The following is a 20,855-nucleotide window of genomic DNA, read 5'->3' as shown; positions in this document are numbered from 1 at the left end:
CGATGAGACAGTCCTATTGTGTTCCTTTCCAAAGGAAATCCGATAGTCATGGACCAGTTCTTGGAATACTGTAGGTACAAGTATGGTTTGTCATACTGTATCAGGTATTTGACTACAGTTGTATAAACTGTAGTACATACTATACTGTATGAAAGCCTACTGTTGTGTACTATAGTAAAGTGTTTCAGAGTAGGCTGGTACGTACTGTACTATTCAATTTCTTTTGTAGAGAAGCTTTGAAGTTGATGCCAGTGACACTCCTCATGAACTCATCTTTGCTGATGAGGCAGGATTTAATCTTACCGAGGAGAAAGGAGAAGAACATAACTGGCCACTGGGCCACTGTGAATGTCCCTGGCCAGCAAGGAGGAAATGTGACCATACGCCACCATGCCACCCTCCTTCCATACAACATCATGCCATCCTCGGTCCATACACCATCATGCCACTCTTGGTCCATACAGCACCATGCTTCTGCGAGATCATGTATACCTACTAGACCAAGGGTAGGCAACCCTAGTCCTGTAGTGCCGGTATCCAGCAGGTTTTATGTTCTACCTGATGATTTACTATCTGCCTGAGATCAGGTGTAGTTCATCACAGACCAGGTAGGATGGAAAACCTACTGGATACTGGCATTCAAGGATCAGGGTTGCCTACCTCTGGACTAGACCAAAGGGACCCAGCACAACCAGAGCAACCATGCTACACTGCCATTTGGGACAGTGTCAGTTTCCACTGGGTTGATATAGTTCACAAACTGACTGGTTCACAAACAACCGAAGAATCAGCAACATCCAACTTTCTACCTGCATATGCTCCCTTCTTAAACCCCATGGAGGAATTTTGTTGGCATGCCGGTGCAGGGCCTTTTACAGAGACCCCTACATCTGTGCTGATCTCCTCCAGGCCGTGGAGGAAGCTTGTTTATATATTATGGTTGAGGCTTGCCAGGGGTGGGTAAGGCATACAAGGGTTTTTTTCTCCCAGCTGCCCGTGATGTTGATGAAAATCTCTGGCCTGACCCAGACCAGAGAGAGAATGCTGAAGTAGAATTAATGTGATTTCTTTCTTTAGATACTTTCCCCATTGGTTTACAGTATATTAGTAAATATATGTATTCTATCAGTTGCATATTTTACAGTTCCTTTACTTTTTCCACTCGATTTCAATTTGTTTTACTATAGTACACTGAAGAATAAATAAACAGAATAGTTTACATGCGTCATGTCTTTATATTGTGCTCTTCATGTACAGAGTTTTGAGTGGAGGTTCGGAGTTTGTGATGATGAGTGTGCATTTGTGTTTTGAGTTTTGAGAAGTGGAGCATAATTTCAAGAAATTGCCTTGGCAATCAAGAAAAACTGTAACCTCACTAAAAGTAGATGGGGATGTAACATTAGTGGACAGTGTGAAAGTCCCTGGGCAAGAGGGAGGACAATGTGTGCAGCCATAAAATCAACATGGGATTCTGCACTTCCATGCCACTCTGAGTCCCAGTGGAGGACAGGGTTCAGCTAATTTGCTAACCGCTAATTAGCGAAGCTAATATAATAAAAGTTAGCGGTTACTGTTAGCTTCCTCGAATTTTTTAAAGTGGTTCATTGGTTTAATGTCATCAAATTAAACTTTGGAGTTAGCCGATTAGCGGTTCTCAAAGCTAAATTTTCAGTTAGCTGTGCCCACCACTGCTGGGCCCCTATAACAGTTCTTCTCAGTCCGGTCTTCAGGGAACCCCAGCTGGTCCACGCTTTCGCTCCTTCCCAGTTCGCTGCCAGACAGTCCATGTTTTTGCTCCCTCCTAGTTCTTTGTTTAAACTAGGTTATACTTTGCTATGATTTCATACTTTTACCATATTTACACTAGTGTTTGTTACAGTACTGTTTGAGCATCAATTTTTCATACCATTTTACTGTATGCGAATGTGAATTTGAGAAAATAAATGTGTGAGAATTGGTCTTGTTCATGGTACAACTTTACAGTTTCATATTGGTTGTTGACTGCTGAAGTACCTACATAAGCTTGCAATATACGGCAATATACGGCTTCTGGAGTAATGTCGTGAATTGATCAGAGTTATGCGTTGTGGTCATTCTGTGTGTGATTATGTTTGCTTGTGTCATCACAGTGAAATGTTTGGTTTCAATGGAAGAGCGAATGATTTTCGCCTTTGGGTTGTGTGTTTGGGATTTGGACAAACGAGTGAGATGTTTTGAGATTCTGTTTAAAACCGAGAACATGATGGCACATTCAGTGAAATGTGTTTAAGCAATCGAGAAAAACTGTAAAATACTCTTGTGCTGATAGGACCATAAACTTCAAGTGGATGGTGTTAAAATATTTCACAGTTTCATAGGCAACATGACATCATTTATCAATATTGGGTAAAATGTTTGAAGAAATCCTAGCATTTCAGAACATTTAATAATGGTGTGAGCAATTTTTGGATTTCCATTATTTAATAGGATTAATATGTCACGTCTTATAATAACATTATTCCCTATTGTATTATTTATATGCAGAACCTTGTATATCATTCAACCATTTAGTTGAGGTTTTGGGTGGTTGTAATGTCCAATGTCAGAGTGGCATAGCATTAAATATGCAAACAGGTAATGTCATGTACCAGATGGGCATACCCTGCACCTTTATACCCTAAGCTCATCCTACACCCTAAGAGTTATCCTATACCCTAAGGTCACTTTACACCCTAATGGTCACCCTGTGCCCTAAGGTCACTTTACACCCTAAGAGTTACCCTATACCAGTGGTCTCCGACTCCGGTCCTGGAGTTGCTGTGAGTACTATCCAGTAAGTTTTCTGTCCTACCTGGCTTCTGATGAGCCACACCTGCTCCTGGGATTTATGTGAGAACAGGTGTGGCTCATCAGATGCTGGGTATGATAGAAAACCTACTGGTTAGTAGCTCTCCAGGACCGGAGTTGGAGACCCCTGCCCTATACCCTAAGGTCACTTTACACCCTAAGGGTCACCTTGTGCCCTAAGGTCACCCGACACCCTACGAGTCCCGCTACACCCTAAAGTTACCCTACACCAGGGGTAGGAAGCCCTGATCCTGGAGTGCTGGAATCCAGCAGATTTTTTATCCTACGTGATGAGATACTATCTGTCTGAGATCAGGTGTGGTTCATCACAAACCAGGTAGGACAGAAAACCTGATAGATATCAGCACACTAGGATAATGGTTGCCTGCCCCTGCTCTACACTCTAATTATAAACAGTTCAGTAATTTAATTGGTACAGTACTGTAATTTGAAAAGCATTTGAAACAGCTGTACTGTATTTTGAAATCCTCAATAAAATTAAGTAAATAGCGATGCTGTCTGTTATATTACCTTTTATTTGTGTAATAAATATACAAATGTCAATTAGATGATAATCTGCCTGAGACATAAAGAAGAAAAATAATGATCATCCGCTTATAGTGGTCAGTTTCACCCAGACAGACGTGATCACTATAAGCAGTTTCCACTGTATCAGTAATTGTTAATTTGGTTAAATACATTAAAAAACACAGTACGGTATGTTGTTAAATACTGTTAGATGTTAATTCTTATGACTGCTACAGAGACTGGACGTGTGGCTGCATTAATGCTGCCATCGCCCAGCATTAGTAGAAAGTATCGTACAGCATAGGACTAGCCCAGGAACAGATTGGAATTCAAAGCAGACTACCGAATGTGCGTCACTATCGCACAATCGTAAAGCCGAAATACCCTAAGTCACACTATCGTAAAGCAAGGAGCGTCTGTTGCAATTGCACTTGGAGGCTGGCTACCAACAATGTCTACAGAACAGAGGGGTACTTTGAAACTTTTTCCGTGTTGCACTACTTTGGGAGAGTTTTTTGTAATCTTTAATTTTTTTAATTTGTTAGTACTTTGCTCCACACTGTGATTGTAGCTTGCTTTTTCCAGCTCTTCTTTAATTTCTGCACAATTAATTTCACTTTTCTAAATGATTTTCTAACTTACATTGAACTTCTGGTGACTACCAGATTGCCAATAAAGCATTTGTCTCATCAGTCAACCGTTAATTGTATTTCTCCTCTGTAGCATCAAAGTCCATGGTCATGTTTTGAGCAAATGCAGTTCTGCTGAACTATAAAGCGCGTTGTAGACCCTTCCCACATGCCGACATCACAGGTTACTAGTTTTAGATCAGCAGTTCTGTGGCACTGGGCCAGAGCCAGTTTTTAAGGTGCTGCACCAGTTAACTGACAATGTAAAAGCGCAGAACCAGTTCAAAATTAGCGATTGACTAGGGACAAGCACAATGTAGGTGGATATTGGGCTATAGGAGTCACCCTATATCCTAAGATCAGTCTACACCTTAAGAGTCACACTACATCCCTTGATCAGCCTATACCCTAAGAGTCACCAAATACCATAAGGTCAGTCTACATCCTAAAAGTCCCCCTACATCCTAAGATCATGTGGAATAGATGGACATGGAGACCAAAGGAGACCCATGCCTTGATGGGGAGAACATTTTGACACACAGAGATAAATTCAAACCTGTAATGCTGGAGAATTGACCAGTTCTACCCACATATCTATTCCACAAACTTCTTATTTGCTTACTGTAACTTATTTTTCTCACAGCTGGATCACTGTCTCCCTGAAAAAAGACCTGCTGGGTCATTGGGATCCTAACTGATGTTGGAAGAGTGAGTCTGCGTGTGAGTGACCCTGAAAGACAGCCAGAAAAAAGACCACAGTGTATTTATCAGACATACTTTCCATGATCATTTTTGAGCCTCTGTGTGTGAATTGGCCGTTTTCCTAGAATGCTGCAGATTTGTTGACCAACAGCAGGATAGCGGCATCCAGGCAAACATATGCACCAATCCTGACAGGCTAACGGAAGATGGAGAGGCCGTCTTTTGGCGAGAACGCGACGGCTCCCGCTGGCTCCGCGGGGTAACGGGCAGGACATCTGCGCTATCATTAGCTGCCTCCGACGGGGAGCCCAGCACTCCCGCATGCTAACTACGACACCAAGCCCAAAACAGCGAAGAGCAGTGGAAGGATCAGCAACACAGCTGCTCAACTGCTCGGTGCAAACTTCTCCATCTCCTTTGAGGCGGCCAGGTGGCTCCATCAGATCACATGAAACCATCCAGTATGCGAAAACCCGTCCCCCCAGGTCTCTCCTGCTCCTTCGGGGCTGCCATCCACCCACTCACCTTTGAAGTTGGGTCTGATCCGGGCATCATATCCAGATGTTCTCCCCATGAGCTTGTCCAGGAAATCAGATGGGGACATGGGCTTTAAGGTTGTCCTGTTTGGGGACTTTATCTCCTCTTTACAGGAACCTGGCCTGCCGTAATGGAGGAGGAAGAAGAGAAGAAGGAAGCAAGACAGAGGGGTGGAAGAAAAAGAGAAGAGAACAAGGTCACAAATCAAACTGAGGACCCGGTTATTGCAGGATGGTTCCTGAAATCTGCAGAACTGTGGAGCAAACTGAATCCTGCCTTAATCACGGCGGCTCAGAGAGGGGAAGATGTGGGCTGTCCAAATGCCCCGAGGGTGCCAGGCCGTCAGGCGGACAGTTCAATCCAGACATGGTGGATAGCTTGGGGGAGGGGGGCTCTGAGTCCTTCCCGCCAGAGCTGCAGGGGCCACGCTTTGACACGGCTCAGCCATGGCCCCCCTGCCTAAATCCTCCCTAAAAGTAAAAGCTTATGAACCTGCTAACACCATTCCGTACCCAGTATCCATAGAAACCGCAATGTCCTTCCAAAAACCGTGCCTGGCCGTGTCCCTCGCGCGTGCGGTTTGTTGACTTTATGCACTATAGCCAGGAGTTTGTTTGGATGGCACCAGGAACCTAGAGACTGAGTGGTTTGCGACATTCTACCAGCTTGGAAAACGTCCAGGCCAAGCCTGCAACTAATACCCCCAATGGTAATGCTCCAGAAGGAAGACTGCCCAGGAACTCTAGTTAATATATGTGGCTATGAAAAGAACCAATTCTAGGAATACTGGGGCTATTTGAATGAATAATAATTAACAGTTTCATCAATAAGTCCTGGATATCCCTTCATGCTTCTGTCATTACTGGCTTGGAAAGAATCTTTAGGTAGCTGGTCTGCACAACTACTACAAAGTTAGCTCTAGACAGACTGTCATTTCCCGGTTACAACTGACTAGCAGTGACGTCTAGGGTGTTGATTGCTCAGGGGTATAAAACCAATATTCTCAATGCTTCAAGGGTCTTACGTTCATAAAAGTCAACTTTAAATATGCAGTGAGTACCTAGCACCAGGGGCGCAGTAAGGGGGAGGAAAGCTAGGACGATTCCAAGGGCCCCTGAGTGACAGGGGCCCTAAAAAATTAGGAAAATAACTGGATTGGTTTGGACTGGGGGGCCTAATATGATATGCTTTCATGGGGCCCAAAATCTCTAGCAACGCCCCTGCCTAGCACTGTACCTCAACGCCAGTAATTGTGAAAATAAGCGAGGAAGACAGCATGAGGGAATTGCAGTACTTGTTTCATCAACACTCCTATGAAGGTTTAATGTACCTCTGATGTTGTCCTGTAAAATATGTTCCATACACCCAGCTGTGTTAAGTCACCAGGTCGCACTGCGTAACAGTATGGAGAGCGGGCGCAAAAAAGCTGCCGCTGGCTGCTCAGCGTGATCGGCGGTGAAAAGATCCCAGCATCCCTGACAGAAAACAAGCATTAGCCTCAGCGGCGGTACCTCCAGGGGCCCCGTGACTTATCACCGTGACCCAGCTCCGATGGCTTCTTTAAGAAGAGAAAATGAAGAATTTGGTTTCTAGCTGCTAATCTCTCCGGATGAGATGCAAATCGAGCTCCGGGTGAGAGACGCCGGAGTCAGCAGGCAGTCAAGCGTCTCGCATTAGTGATTGAAGACTGACGCGCAGACATGATGGAAAAGCGGTCTTTTGGCTAAACTACAATTAGCAAGAAATTGAATTTGTCACCAAAAGACTGTGGTTCAAATCCCCATGACCTGACCTCTCTGGGCTGTTAATAATCAGCTTCAAAAGCCCATAACAATCAGAATTTCTTGTCTAAACTTCTATTAATGGTAATGGGTATATGTGGAATAGAATAGCAATACTTCATTCGCCTTTATGGGGAAACTAAATAGTTTTCTCACATCCTGTGTTACTCTCCATGAGACACACAGACATATATAGAGGTGAGAACCATTTTTGGGGTCAGGAGTTCAAACCTGTATATATAGACATATCTTCTTTTAACAGTGGAAAATTTGTGATGCTGTTAGCTAATCTTTAAGGGTGTCACAGCTGAGCACAGATGACCTGCGCTCTTCTCAGGAGCAGGACAGATATTTCCAGGAGCGGGAAGCTACTCCCAGTTATGCCGAGTGAGAATGAGACCAGTGCTTGGATGACATTTTTCAAGACAACGACAGGCACTCTGTCAGATGAGGGGTGCAGGGGGGTCTGGAACGGGAACGGCTGCCGCATGGCTTCTCTTTGGCACCAGAAGGGGAAGGGCTCCTTGCCTCCCCACCCGGGGAAGTCTCTTTCACCTCCCAGTCTGTCTTTCATCAGCCATCCATAATTTGGCAGTCAAACTTTTAACTTTTCCCTGCCCCTCTACTCCTGTGTACAGACCGCTGGGACTGATCTGGGGAATCCCATCAGAAAGGGTCTAGCTTTGGTGTTTTAAAGGGAAAACAGCCAGCCTGCTTTAATGAGATGGCCACAGCACACAAACTAATTCCCCCTGCATCATGGACCGCACATAAACCATCAGATGGCAAACGATACCAGCCGTCAGGCCCGGGTTTGGGCCACGTGTGATGTTCGGTGAGTGCGTGCTTGCCTGATTATGCTCGTTGTGAGGGTCCCTCAGCTCAGGATGGAGAACGGAACCATGCGATACGGGGGTTTGATTTTAATTTCTTCAGGCTGTGGGCCACGGACACAATGAGTGTGAAGCAAGCTGAGAAATACATTTCGGTTGACAATAAGAGAAAAAATACATCAGTGAGGGACTCCCAAGGTACCAAAGTGCAACAACATTGTGATTACAAATCATTACAAAAATAGGGAAAAAAGTCAGCCAGGCCCAGGGGTGGTGTAAGAATCCCTATTCTGCATCTAATTTCAGGGTTTTTCAGGGTTTAAACCACCCAACCATCCATCTTCGAACCATTTATCCTGGCCGGGGTCACGGTGAGCTTGGAGTCTCTCCCAGGCAGAGGTACACCCAGGACGGGATACCAGGCTTAAATTACATCTAATAAAAACGTCCATGTTGCTGAGGACCTTCTTTGGCAACCATTAAGCACTCTGACTTGCAGCATAAAATAAACTAAAACAGTCCGGGGCAAATAAAGAGCTTTTCCTTTGGATTGACGCAGCTGTGTCTGATTTAGCCTGCATTTCGCTTGCCAAGGACAAAACATGACAAACGTGACATTAATTTGCAGGCCCAGGCGCTGGCTGGGTCCCTGGGAAATCGGCGCAGTTGTGTCTGGTGGCATAACAGCCGTTGGCATTTGAAACAACCATTGGTGGTACTCTAGGGTGTGCTTAATCTGCTTTTACAAGCTTCCCGTCAAATAACCCAACAAGGCAACTTTTCCCTTAACGCTGTCAAGCCTCCCCCCAGCCCGTCCCTGTTATGCAAGCTCGAAAAACAGTCAAGGACAAAGCAGTAGCGTCAGACTAGCTGATTTAGTCTGAGGCCGGGATTCATGGCCGCCCTGTTTGCAATGCTCGTCACCACATTGTTGCCACACTTATTTCCTTACTCCTCTTGAAATATTGACACTAGGGTCTCATTTTATGCAACTGCCTGCTTTACCGAAGATTTTGTGCAGGAGGGCAGCTCAACTGTCATTTCAAATGAAACATAAATTCAGAATCTGGTCAATTTTTATATTGCCTCAGCGGAAGCCGGGAACCCTTTCCGGGACCGATTTTTTATGTGACTGTAACACCGCATAGGATTCATGTCCATATGTGAGTGTTTCAGTCTCACCGGAGAACCTTTCGCATGGGGTCACGGAGTCACGGCAGACGCAGCAAACAGCCGTGGCCCTTTGAGACGCCACCAGGATTAGCACAATGGGCTAATTTAGCTGCCTGACCGCGCAAAGGTCTCAAAGCAGCCAAGGCATTTCAGTGCTTTTTCTTCGAGTCCAATTAACAAGACGTCACACCTCAATCCTGCGTGGCTGGTCACATGTTCCCATTCTGAAGCCACTCACGTTTCTCATCTGAGGTAAAGTTGTGGTGTTTTACAGACGGGCCTTGGCATTGGTTGAAAGAATAGAGATAATTGTCTTTGCATGCCAATTAAGTGGGCAGAACGGCTTGGAGTGAGAAGCAGTGCGCTGACAGGTCTCCAAGAACTGAGCAAACAGATCTCATTCCAACTGTCCAGCAGGGTGCGCCACACCGGGATAGCGGCACGCTGCCAGGGAGACACTACCGCCAGCCTACCAGCACCCTCTCGTTCCTAGGATTAGATGCCACGTGCACATTCAGAGCACGAGAGGCTGACACATGCCCCTAATCGCTTTTCATCATTAAGCCAATATTCAAAAGGCATGGTAATTGGTGTGTGTGGAGGGGGGTGTTTTCCTGGATCCAACAAAGTGTGTATGGAGTAGTGTTAGATACATACCCCCTTGTGCCCCCTTGGGCCAACACCCTCTGCCACCCATGAAATGTCAGACCATGTGAAAACGTCTCTCAAGCTGGGCACCGTGAGAGATCAACGGCTCTGGCGATAAGAAGACGAACAGCTGCAGAAAAGTAATTACAAAACGGGAAACATCCCCGGCACGGATCATTTAGCCCACTAACGACACCTGTGGCGCGGCGGAGACTGACTGCCCGATCTGCCAGCCCGGTGACTGATCGGTGATCGAGAGACATTTGCGCGATGGGATACTTGCAGGCGAAGATCTAGTTGCGCAGTTTATTCCCGGAGTCAAATCGCTAAGCTAAGCTCGGAGTCAAAAGCCGGGTGCGGAAAGGCTAGGCGCTATAAAGACATTGGGGAAAACCAGTCACAAAACAACACGATCAAGAGGTCACACAGGAGAGAAAGCAAGACCATAACTGTCAGACCATAACTTAAGCAAGAGACTCAAGTCCCAAGGCAAGTGCCCTAAGCAATAATGCAGCACAGGTATACACAATTAGAAACCAGCAAAGGCCATTGGGTATCCGGGGGGGGGGGGCACATTGGTGATTACGCTTTGCTGCAATTTAAGCTTGGAAGGCAAGAATTTTATTACACAGTTAAATTTGTTTTTGAGACAAAGGTTGCCATTGACGTCTTTTAACCAGTCCACCTATAAACGTCACAAGCGTAGGATCAGAATGGTCACCAGCAGTAGCCTGGCATGACTGGGAGGAAACCGATTGAGCTGTGTGATGTCGTCTGTCACGCCAGTGATTCCCTACTGTGGGAGTGCTAATTTTTCTCCCAGAATCTCCTGGAACATTCCAGAAGCAGAATGACACTATTACTTCTAGAGAGTTGTGCACCATGAGAAACTGTGGCACATTAATGGCTGTATGAATGTGACATGGCACAAAGGCAGTTTCCTTGCATCTCTCTAGTTTATTTACGGGTGACCTTTAGCGTGATGTTCATCTCCCTCTGGCCATTAAAGTTTAAAACGTGCCGTCAAATGGAAGCCTCTGGCACCTTGCGCTCGTTGATTCTGCTCTGAGGGCACTGAGCTCATCTTCCCCTGTCCTCGGAGATGGTTTTTACAAAGTCAGCTTTGAATTTTTATCCAAGCAACTAAAAAAGTGAAGCCAGTTTGCGCTCAAAATCGGCAGGGTCACAGGCCCAAGGCGCACGAGGAACTGACCAAATGTCAGGAAGGACGAGACTGGGGCATTACAGCTCATGCAAACCTTCAGCCCAACGTGACACAAACAAACACAGCTGCACGTTTTCCCTGCTGGCTATCCCTCCCCATTAGCGACTGCTCCTTGAGCTTTGACATTCTGCGTTTGATAACATAATTAATTTTCAGAATGATGCGACAGTAACACTGAAATGAGCCTCCGTGTGAATGTTTGTATATTTAGTCGGCTGCCTGTAAGCTGAGGCTTTAATCATTCGAGCTTAATCCAAATGAAGCCGGAGAGTCAATCATCCAGAGGCTGCCGGTCACGGCTTTCCATTTGTAATGCGATCTCAAATCCCACCAGGAGAGGATGTCCCGCCCCAGCCTGTCGCAAGTCACACGGCCGGGTCGCCATCTGGCAGATGAACGGGGATCTTGTTATCGCTAACATGCATCAGCAGCTGGGGTAGTGGGTGGCTCTGCATGTAAGGGCTCTCTACCCAAGAGCAAAAGGTCACAGGTTTGAATCCCAGGGTTGGGTCAACAGAGTGATCATATTATCTTATTGTTGAGCCCCTGAGCACGACCATTTACCCTAATTACACCAGGGACTGCCCAACCGTGCGCTCTCAATTCTGTGATGCTTTGGATGAAAGTGCCTGCTATATAAATGTAATGAAATAAGCTTAAAATTAGCCTCCATGCTAATTGTACCACATCAATTTTTACAACTGAGCAACAGGACAGAAACCCAAACAAGACAAAGAAAAGACTAATGGTGCCAATGTTTGAAATTCATCCTCAAATCAATCAAAAATGCTACATTTACATAAAAAATAGTATTCTTTACTCTAGCTTAATGGAGGATACCATAACATCCCAATTCGCTGTCAAAGGGCATCAGTGAGCTCCCAGTTATCTTCACGGCCTGTCAGCTGAATGCATTACCCAGAATGCACTTTGGCTTACAACATTACTCCCAGACAGTATGCTTTGATTGGATGACATAAGACAAGTTATTGGGTCATCATCAAATCACTGAAGGTCAGCCGCAAAGGAGACTGGATAAGCTGGTAAAAAAAATAAATATTATAGAATGTAGCCACGTTTGAATGTCTTCTTCCTTTTCGTATTAAACCTGCCCTCCAGGCCAGAGATCTTGGAATCAATCCTGATTGCTTCCTGCCTCGTTTCCAGGAAACGGCGCTGCAGGCTCGCAGATGAGACGAGTGATTGTGTTTCCTGCTGAAAGACGGAGTGCATTTCTATCTGCCTTCCCAGCCCGAAAATGGCAGCCAGCCCCACCCCCCATTTGTCTGATCAAACTTGTGTTCTCCTGGGACTGATATATAAAAGCAAACTGTCTATTACAGGCAGCAATAATCATAATTCTGTCAGTAGTGCCGCACCTGAACGTTAACCCTGTTCATTCCCGCTTTCCTTTGCATGTCCTTGATCAGTGCTGGATAGATGGTCACCCTCTTTGCTGCTAAACATTCCAACACCCATCTATCTTCGAGCTGATTATCTTGGCCAGGGCTGTGGGGGCTTAGTATTTCTTCCAGTCTTCCAGGCAATATAGGGTTCAAGGCCAGTTCATTGTAGGGTACATTATCATATTCCATGGGCAATTTCGAGATGCCAATTAGTGTAACTGCATGTATTTGGACTGCGGGAGGAAATCAGAGTACAGTGAGAGTACTCCACACTCACAGAGGGAAGGCAGGATCCAAAGCCCCACACCTAGAGGCGAGAGGCTACCAGCTGACCGAACAATGTAGCTGTCTGAATGAAATCCAGGCTGAATAGCTCATAAAGACACATCCACCAGAGGGCGCTGAGGAAAGGGGTTGTAAAAATGACCCATCATGGTCTTTGCTTAACCAGGATTGTCACCGCATTCTTTTACACATAAACACAGCTATAAGTGAAAAACAGGAAGTGTAATAATTGGCAGTTCTGGGTGAGTCCCCTATAGAAAGCTGGGGGGTGGGAGGTGGGTTGGTTGCATTGTGTGTCTCAGTGGGTAATTGGATTGGCCCCGGCAGAATAGTCACATTGCTGTTGGGCCCTTGAGCAAGGGCCGTAATCCCCCCCAAAAATGATGGATACATTGCATGATGGGAAATGTGAGAGGAGCGTGCCAATATACCTGCACTCGTACTCGCGCAGACGGCAAGTACAGCAGTCATTCCTTTCATTTGCAGGCTGCCAGCTCCACATGCGAGCATGAGTCTTCAGCTCTGCACAGAAACACGAAGCAGACCGGGGGGTATGAGTGTTTTGTTCCGCCCCTGCCGAGCTCTGGGCCTCCGCCCCCCTCAGTGACAGGGTGAGTGTTGGGCAGACAGAGACATCATCACCATGGGAGGAAAGAGAAAGTGAGCCAGGGACTCGCTGTGGGAGGGGGGCTTTTACATCACTGCCTCTGGGGTGGACCATAATGATCGACAACCTCCTTCGGGGGAGGGGTGTGTGGGGGTGTGCATCTATTTATTGACAGCGGGCCTTTAGTCTGTCGTAGAGGTGTGAGGAATGCCCTGATTGGCTACCTGCAGATGGACAGGAGTTGGGGTTCAGATTGGCGCCACACCAAGCAGGTCACTCGGGCTCCTTCACATGCTACTGTAAGCTGCACGCTCCCTCGCGGTCTCCATGACGCCCACCTGGCAGGATCTGAATTCCAGGAGAAGAACGTGGAGACTGTATGTTCAGAGAGGAGCAGGCCAGGAATCTGAGGGGGTGTTGGAAGTGAGGGGGCCGAGGAGGGCTGGTAGGTAGGGGGTCGGGCGATTGATGTGGCTGATTGCCGCCAAGCGGGGTTTCTCAGGAAGCGAACCTCTAGAGACAGGGCCTCCATCAGGCAGAAGGAGGAGCAACCCCCCCCCCCCCCCACGGGGGCAGGGGAAGGGGGCAGAAACACAGACAACGTCGGCCCTGATTCATCGCCGGCATCCACAGAGCTTCCATTCCAGTCTGCCATCAGGTTCCCGCGTTCACCCTCTGAACAGAACGCCCTGTTCCTCTTCGGGGACATTATCCCACATGATCAGGAGAGTCCCAGCTTGGTGCCCATCTCCAGACATGGGGGGGTGGGGGCAGGAATCACATCAAAAAACGATGGACCACTTCACACTTCACCTTCAAAGTGAATTTCCGCTGCCCCCACAAACAGTAGTTATCGATGGGCTGAACAGCAGATCATGAAAAACAGAAAATCTAGCCCCATGATATTCCCTTTCTTTGCATCCAGGTGCAGCGGTGACTCAGCCTCAGAGATACGAGCAGGAAAGGGGGGGCTCAGGCAGGGGGCGCCTACAGCCACGCAGGGGCTAAGGGCCAGCAATCGCATCTGGCTGCATGATGACCTTATAACCTCGCTTGTGTGCTGGCTGCCTGCTCACATGCCTCTACAGATCAGTGAGCCACCCTGCACCAGGCCACCACTGGGGGGCGCTACAGTAGGATTCCTCCTTCTTATGTGGACCTTCATTAAAAGCATGTTCTTAACCATGCATTAGATAAGAATGTCTGCTGAGCATAGGGCCGTCCGGCCGGCCTATAGGCGACATAGGCAATTGCCTGTTTCGCCATTTCATTAGAGGGCACAAAAGACTGAGTAGGAAAAGAAAATCAGAAGAAATAATAATAATAGATACTTTATTGATCCCTGTGTGAAGGGCAGCTGCCCATAGCAGCACCCAGAGAGCTGAGGACCTTGCTCAAGGACCTACAGACATGCTGGGTTTCAACCAACAACCCTCTGGAATTCAGCATACTGCAGCTTTTTAACAAGCTGTTAAACTTTTCTAGCAGACACTTTTATCTAAAAGCGACATACATTTATTCCAGCTCTTGCTCTACAGCCTAATGGTGGCATCACACTGCTGACCCAAGGATTTGAACCTGTGACTTTCCGATCGCAGTCAGAGTATCCTGCCCCACTGAGCCACACCCCCAAGGGCGGACATGCTTATTTATCTGATAATGAGGAATGTAACCCCCCACAGCCCAACGCCAGTGCAGATTGAGCTCCCACTGCAAACTACCTACACAGGGACACAGTGTCTGCCAGGTAGGCATTGTGCTTAATGCTAAATAATGTGGTTCAGATGTTACACCATGACCCCGCCCAGTGCTTCTAGTGAGGCCTGGCTGCAGCCGCCCCATTGGGAGAGAGAGACAGGTCCCTTAAATCAGCTGATTAATTGGGGTGTTTCTCTCACAGTGATGCCGATGGGAATTCTACGCCAGCAGCTCAGTGGCAAAGTGCTTAAGCCGTACATTTCCTCTACATCTGGGTCCTTGAAGAGGTAAGTAAAATGGGCAGGGAGAGGTCACAGTCTGCACCCAGATCTCAGTGTCCACATCTCCCAGCCCTCGCAGAAGGTTTAGCCTTCAGACAGTGGTCCAACAGCCTTTCCTGGCCAGGGTGCTGATGAGTCTTCATTATGCCCACAGAACTGCAAATGCATGGCAGCTCTGGAATTGTGGCAGGTCCCCTCCCTGTTTGCTGTCCATCAAGGGAGTACGAGACAGGAGAATAATGCAAGACAAACTGGTTACGCTTCACAGGCATTAAGAGAGGCAGAGATGGAGACAGAAAGAGAGGGAGAGAAAATGTGAGCGTGGGGCTCCTAAGGGCCTTGTCAGATGGGGCGTGGGGCTCTTATGGCCCTCGCTGGGGCAGAGAGACAGGGCGTGGGGCGCCTAAGGGCCTTGTCAGATGGGGCGTGGGGCTCTTATGGCCCTCGCTGGGGCAGAGAGACAGGGCGTGGGGCTCCTAAGGGCCTTGTCAGATGGGGCGTGGGGCTCTTATGGCCCTCGCTGGGGCAGAGAGACAGGGCGTTGGGCACCTAAGGGCCTTGCTGGGTCCATGCCGGAAACAACAGGTAGAAAGTGGGGAAAAACCCACCATGAAGCTCCAACCCATCAAACTTTATAAACCATCACACTCAATATTTACATGAAGATACATGAAATATTGCTGGATTCAGCTTAAGCTGTCAAATTTATTAATGAAAAATAATGGGAGTCTGAATGCTTTTCACATCTATCATTTATGTTACTCAAAGACAGAACACTAGCTGCTGTCGGAAGGCAAGGTTTGCGTTTAAATCCCTGGTTCATGTCTGGAAAAGAGCATCATCTGAAACTGAAACTGGTGTCTATGGCAGACATCAGGAGCACATGAGTCCCTTCGAAATACAAGTGTGGGGTAAGGAAAGTGGGGGCCAAAACCTGTGATGAAAGGACATAAAGGCTGGTTATTCAATCTGACATGTGGAGATGTGAAAATGCTCACATCTCTGTGTCTCTATGAAGTCAGTCTGCATCCACACAGAAGCCGTTTTACTGTCTTTGGCTGAAGATCAGCCTTTTGTGTATTATTTATCACCTGCTCAGCTGATGCCTTTTCCTCCAAAACTGAGTTTATAACTGTTTATAATAAATGTTTACAGTAAAACCTAAACTGAGGACCACAATGTAAATATGCCACAAATTCACCATAAAAATTTGATGTCTGAAAAGTTATGTGCAGAGGAATAGAAAATGCTGGAGACTGCGAGACTGAGACTGCGATGCAACTCAAAGATTACCCGCAATTATATATTACTAAAGCACTGAATTAGTAGGCTTAGCTAGTTAGCGTCTACTGAGAAAATAAGTTCTTGCCCATACAGATTTATTCATAATACTGGAGTTTTTCAGGTGAATGCAGCAGGGCTAATTACTGAATTCATTTTTCACTGGAGTGGCAACCTTCCACAGACAAGAATGAATTCTCTCCCTTGCCTTGCTATGCTAACCCACTGTCCTAATCCGGCCTGCTACCTGCTAGCTATTTCCAAATCTGTCTCTCAAAATCTCCACGGCAACAACGTTTAACAGCCAGGCCCTGACTGAACTGCATCTCAGTCTTTCACACTGTCGTTCCAAAAATGTGAATATTCACAAGTCTAGTGCTTCCTCCATGTGTGTAATTCGGTCTACGTGAGAACAACTCGTTATACCTTCCACTCAATTAGCACGCCGCAATTGCTCCGGCATATCGCGTTTGGGGCTCCGTGTGGGGGCGTTAGCCTGTGGCTTCTGCATGCTGTGTGACTGATCGATCTACCAATTACAGTGATATGAGCTGCTCAAACAAACAAACAGGCCAATCAAAATCATTCACGTGTTTTGTATAGTCAAAAACAACAACAATGTATCCGCAGAGCCAGATTCCCCACCTGCGTGCCCAGCATGGCTGAAAATTTGCCTCAACTCCCACAACACTATCTATGCAGGATAACATGGAGATCTCAGTCTGATTGGGAGCAGAATGGTCCAGCTAGCTTGGAAGGTACAGGCTGAATTGAGTTGGTGAATGAGCACCTCACAGGCTGCCAATGAGGGTCCCCCGGGGTTTCCAACTTTGATTGGCTAGCTGCACGCACATTTACATACATTTACATGTATGTAAGAGTTTATTACCTCGAACATAGTCTGTAGGGTTTGCAAACTAGCTCAATGCTTTTGATGTAGCTAAATTTAGGTTTACAATGGAATAATATAGATCTGTCATAAGAATTTTTGCTTGAGCATAAGTCTAAAAGCCAGATGCACAAGAGTTGGCAACCGGGATGCCCAGTGCTATACCAAGATGTTCAGTGCTGTACTGGGATGCTCAGCATTGTACCGGGATGCCCAGCGCTGTACCAAGATGTTCAGTGCTGTACTGGGATGCCCAGTGCTGTACTGGGATGTTCAGTGCTATACTGGGATGCTCAGTGCTGTACCGGGATGCTCAACATCATACTGGGATGCCCAGCGCTGTACCAAGATGTTCAGTGCTGTACTGGGATGCTCAGTGCTGTACCGGGATGTTCAGCATCATACTGGGATGCCCAGCGCTGTACCAAGATGTTCAGTGCTGTACTGGGATGCCCAGTGCTGTACCAAGATGTTCAGTGCTGTACTGGGATGCTCAGCTGGTACCGGGTTGCCCAGCGCTCAATACACCAGGATGTTCAGTGCTGTACTGGGATGCTCAGCTGATACCGGGTTGCCCAGCGCTCAATGCACCAGGATGTTCAGTGCAGTACCAGGATGCCCAGCGCTATACCAACATATTCATTGCTGTACCCGGTTCCTCAGCACGGTACCCGGTTGCTCAGTGCTGTATCAAGATGTTCAGTATCGTACTGGGATGCTCAGCTGGTACTGGGATGCCCAGCATTGTACCAGGATGCCCAGTGGCTCAGTGGGCTAAGCCTGTAATCACAAGGTTGCTGGTTCAGCCACAACACATCTGTGGGTCCTTGAGCAAGGCCCTTAACCCCCCAGCTCCCTGGGCGCTGCTACGGGTGGCAGCCCTTCGTGGACAGCTTACTCTACAAAGAGCAAGTTGAGGGAGGCGTAAAAGACAATTTCCCCATGGGGATCAATAAAGTACAAATTATTATTATTACCAACATATTCAGTGCTGCACCTGGATGCGCAGCTGGTACCGGGATGCTCACTGCAGTTCCAGAATGCTCAGTACTGTACCAGGACGTTCAGCATTTTATGCGGGGATGCTCAGCATTGTACCGGGATGCCCAGCGCTGCACCAAGATGTTCAGTGCTGTACCGGGATGCCCAGCGTGGTACCAGGGTGCCCAGTGCTGTACCAACATGTTCAGTGCTGTACCCGGTTGCTCAGCACTGCACTGAGATGCTCGGTGCTGTACCAAGATGTTCGGTGCTGTATTGGAATGCTCAGCTGGTACCGGGATGCCCAGCAATGTACTGGGGTGTTCAGGGTTGTACAAAAATGCTCAGAACTGTACCCGGATGCTCAGCACTGTACCAAGATGTTCAGCGCTGTACTGGGATGCTCAGCTAGTACCCGGATGCCCAGTACTGTACAGGAATACTCAGCACTGCACCGGGATGCCCAGCACGGTTCCAGGATGCTCAGCACTGTACCGGGATGCTCAGTGCTGTACCAACATGTTAAGTGTTGTACCAGGTTGCTCAGCATAATAGCAGGAATCTCAGAAAATGCTTTCACCCAAAATCACACACAAGTCCTACAGTTTTGTCAGATGGGGCGTGGGGCTCTTATGGCCCTCGCTGGGGTAGAGAGACAGGGCGTTGGGCACCTAAGGGCCTTGTCAGATGGGGCGTGGGGCTCTTATGGCCCTCGCTGGGGGCAAAGAGACAGGGCGTTGAGCTCCTAAGGGCCTTGTCAGATGGGGCGTGGGGCTCTTATGGCCCTCGCTGGGGGCAAAGAAACAGGGCGTTGAGCTCCTAAGGGCCTTGTCAGATGGGGCGTGGGGCTCTTATGGCCCTCGCTGGGGGCAAAGAGACAGGGCGTTGGGCTCCTAAGGGCCTTGTCAGATGGGGCGTGGGGCTCTTATGGCCCTCGCTGGGGCAGAGAGACAGGGCGTTGGGCACCTAAGGGCCTTGCTGGGTCCATGCCGGAAACAACAGGCAGAAGGTGGGGAAAAACCCACCATGAAGCTCCAACCCATCAAACTTTATAAACCATCACACTCAATATTTACATGAAGATACATGAAATATTTCTGGATTCAGCTTAAGCTGTCAAATCTATTAATGAAAAACAATAGCATAATAGCAGGAATCTAAGAAAATTCTTTCACCCAAAATCACACACAAGTCCTACAGTTTTGTGCCAATATAGGACAGATCCCCCTCCTATGACAACCACAGAGTGTTTCTTCCTATGATGTAAACATCGAGTCTTTTAATGGCAGACACCTCCTGCAATGCTACCCCTCACATCACATAATTACATCACCCCAGATCAGAATCAGATATGTGAATGGCGTATAGGTAAGGCAAACTGAATCTATAAAGCTGGACAACTGTCACCCCCCCCCCCATCACATTGTTTCATAGATTTTTGATTAGTTTGTTTCACATCCCTAATTGTTGCAGACTATACCAAAGGCTCTCAGCAGTTCCATGGATCAATATTTGCTTGTTGCAGTCTGCCACTGAATGCCCCCACCCCAACCTGCAGCTGCCGTAGCTGCAGTTCTCTTGGGACATACAGTGGTACCGTACTCCGGATCGAATCCTAAAAAGTTCGAGTTCTGATCGAATTTTTCCCATAAGAAATAATGGAAAACCAATTAATTGGTTCCCGGCCCCCCAAAATTACACCTAAATATGTTTTTTTTTTTTTTAGCATTTAAACACAAAATGAACAGGATAAAACAAGAGCAGCATTTTTTTCTTAATGGCTTCCAAAACGATTAAGTTCTTATCCCAACATTACCCCTGTCCTGCCCCGATCGTCCGCTCCTTCCGTGTGCCACGCCCCCTCGTTAACCTCGTGTGGGATCCCCATGTAATCAGCTGTTTCTGGTTGTTGTCATTAGTCCTCTGTATTAAGTCCGCGTTTCAGTTTGTTTCCCTAGTCCGGTCATTGGGTGCGTTCGACTTGCTTATAGCGCTGGCTTAAAGCAACGCATTCTGTCCCTGACGCAATGCATTACGGTTAGATGCATTGCGACCTCTCACCCGGCTGCACAAACTGGAACCGCCTCCGTGACGACACACCTTTGCCCTTATTGGCTGAAGAGTTTAGTTACACGCATGACGTTTGTATCCCAGGCAGTTCCGATGCGTAATCTGCGATTTCTCCTGAATATCACGCAAAGCAGTGAGAACTGGTTTTCAGTTAATTTACCTGGTAAAATAAAGTTTAAATAAATGACATAAATGTTCTAATAGTACACGTAAGTTAGTGGTTTATTTATTGTTAGTTACTGTAATGTTGCGCTGCTTTATTTGGTTAATCATCCAGTCTGTGAAGAAGGCATTCAAGTAAGAATTGCATTGTAGTATGACATTTCCTGGCGCTTACAATTTATATTAGGTCAGCGTTCACGGTTCGACTTCTGATATTCAGATCGAGTTCTAGGTCAAACTGGTTTGTTAAACTTTCAAAAAATTCGAGTTCTAGTGAGTTCGAGAACCGAGGTACCACTGAATATTGTTGACA

At 47.1% G+C, this 20,855-nt stretch overlaps 1 protein-coding gene across 2 annotated transcripts in view; it reads right to left on the bottom strand.

Annotated features, from left to right (window-relative positions):
• The window catches only part of glra4a (glycine receptor, alpha 4a), a 45,858-nt gene that overhangs the window by 20,492 nt on the left and 4,511 nt on the right, over positions 1–20,855 (bottom strand). Inside the window, exon 2 of one of the 2 annotated variants that reach the window (XM_023794851.2) lies at positions 5,211–5,344. In XM_023794851.2, the coding sequence (XP_023650619.1) occupies positions 5,211–5,344 (134 nt within the window). The remainder of the gene's footprint in view (positions 1–5,210; positions 5,345–20,855) is intronic. The other variant, XM_023794852.2, reaches the window with a different exon arrangement.

The sequence above is a fragment of the Paramormyrops kingsleyae genome, chromosome 10 (genome assembly GCF_048594095.1).
Source record: "Paramormyrops kingsleyae isolate MSU_618 chromosome 10, PKINGS_0.4, whole genome shotgun sequence".
In the NCBI taxonomy this organism is placed as follows: domain Eukaryota; kingdom Metazoa; phylum Chordata; class Actinopteri; order Osteoglossiformes; family Mormyridae; genus Paramormyrops; species Paramormyrops kingsleyae.
The sequence above is the reverse complement of the archived record's forward strand: the minus strand, read 5'-3'. Positions and strand labels throughout refer to the sequence as shown.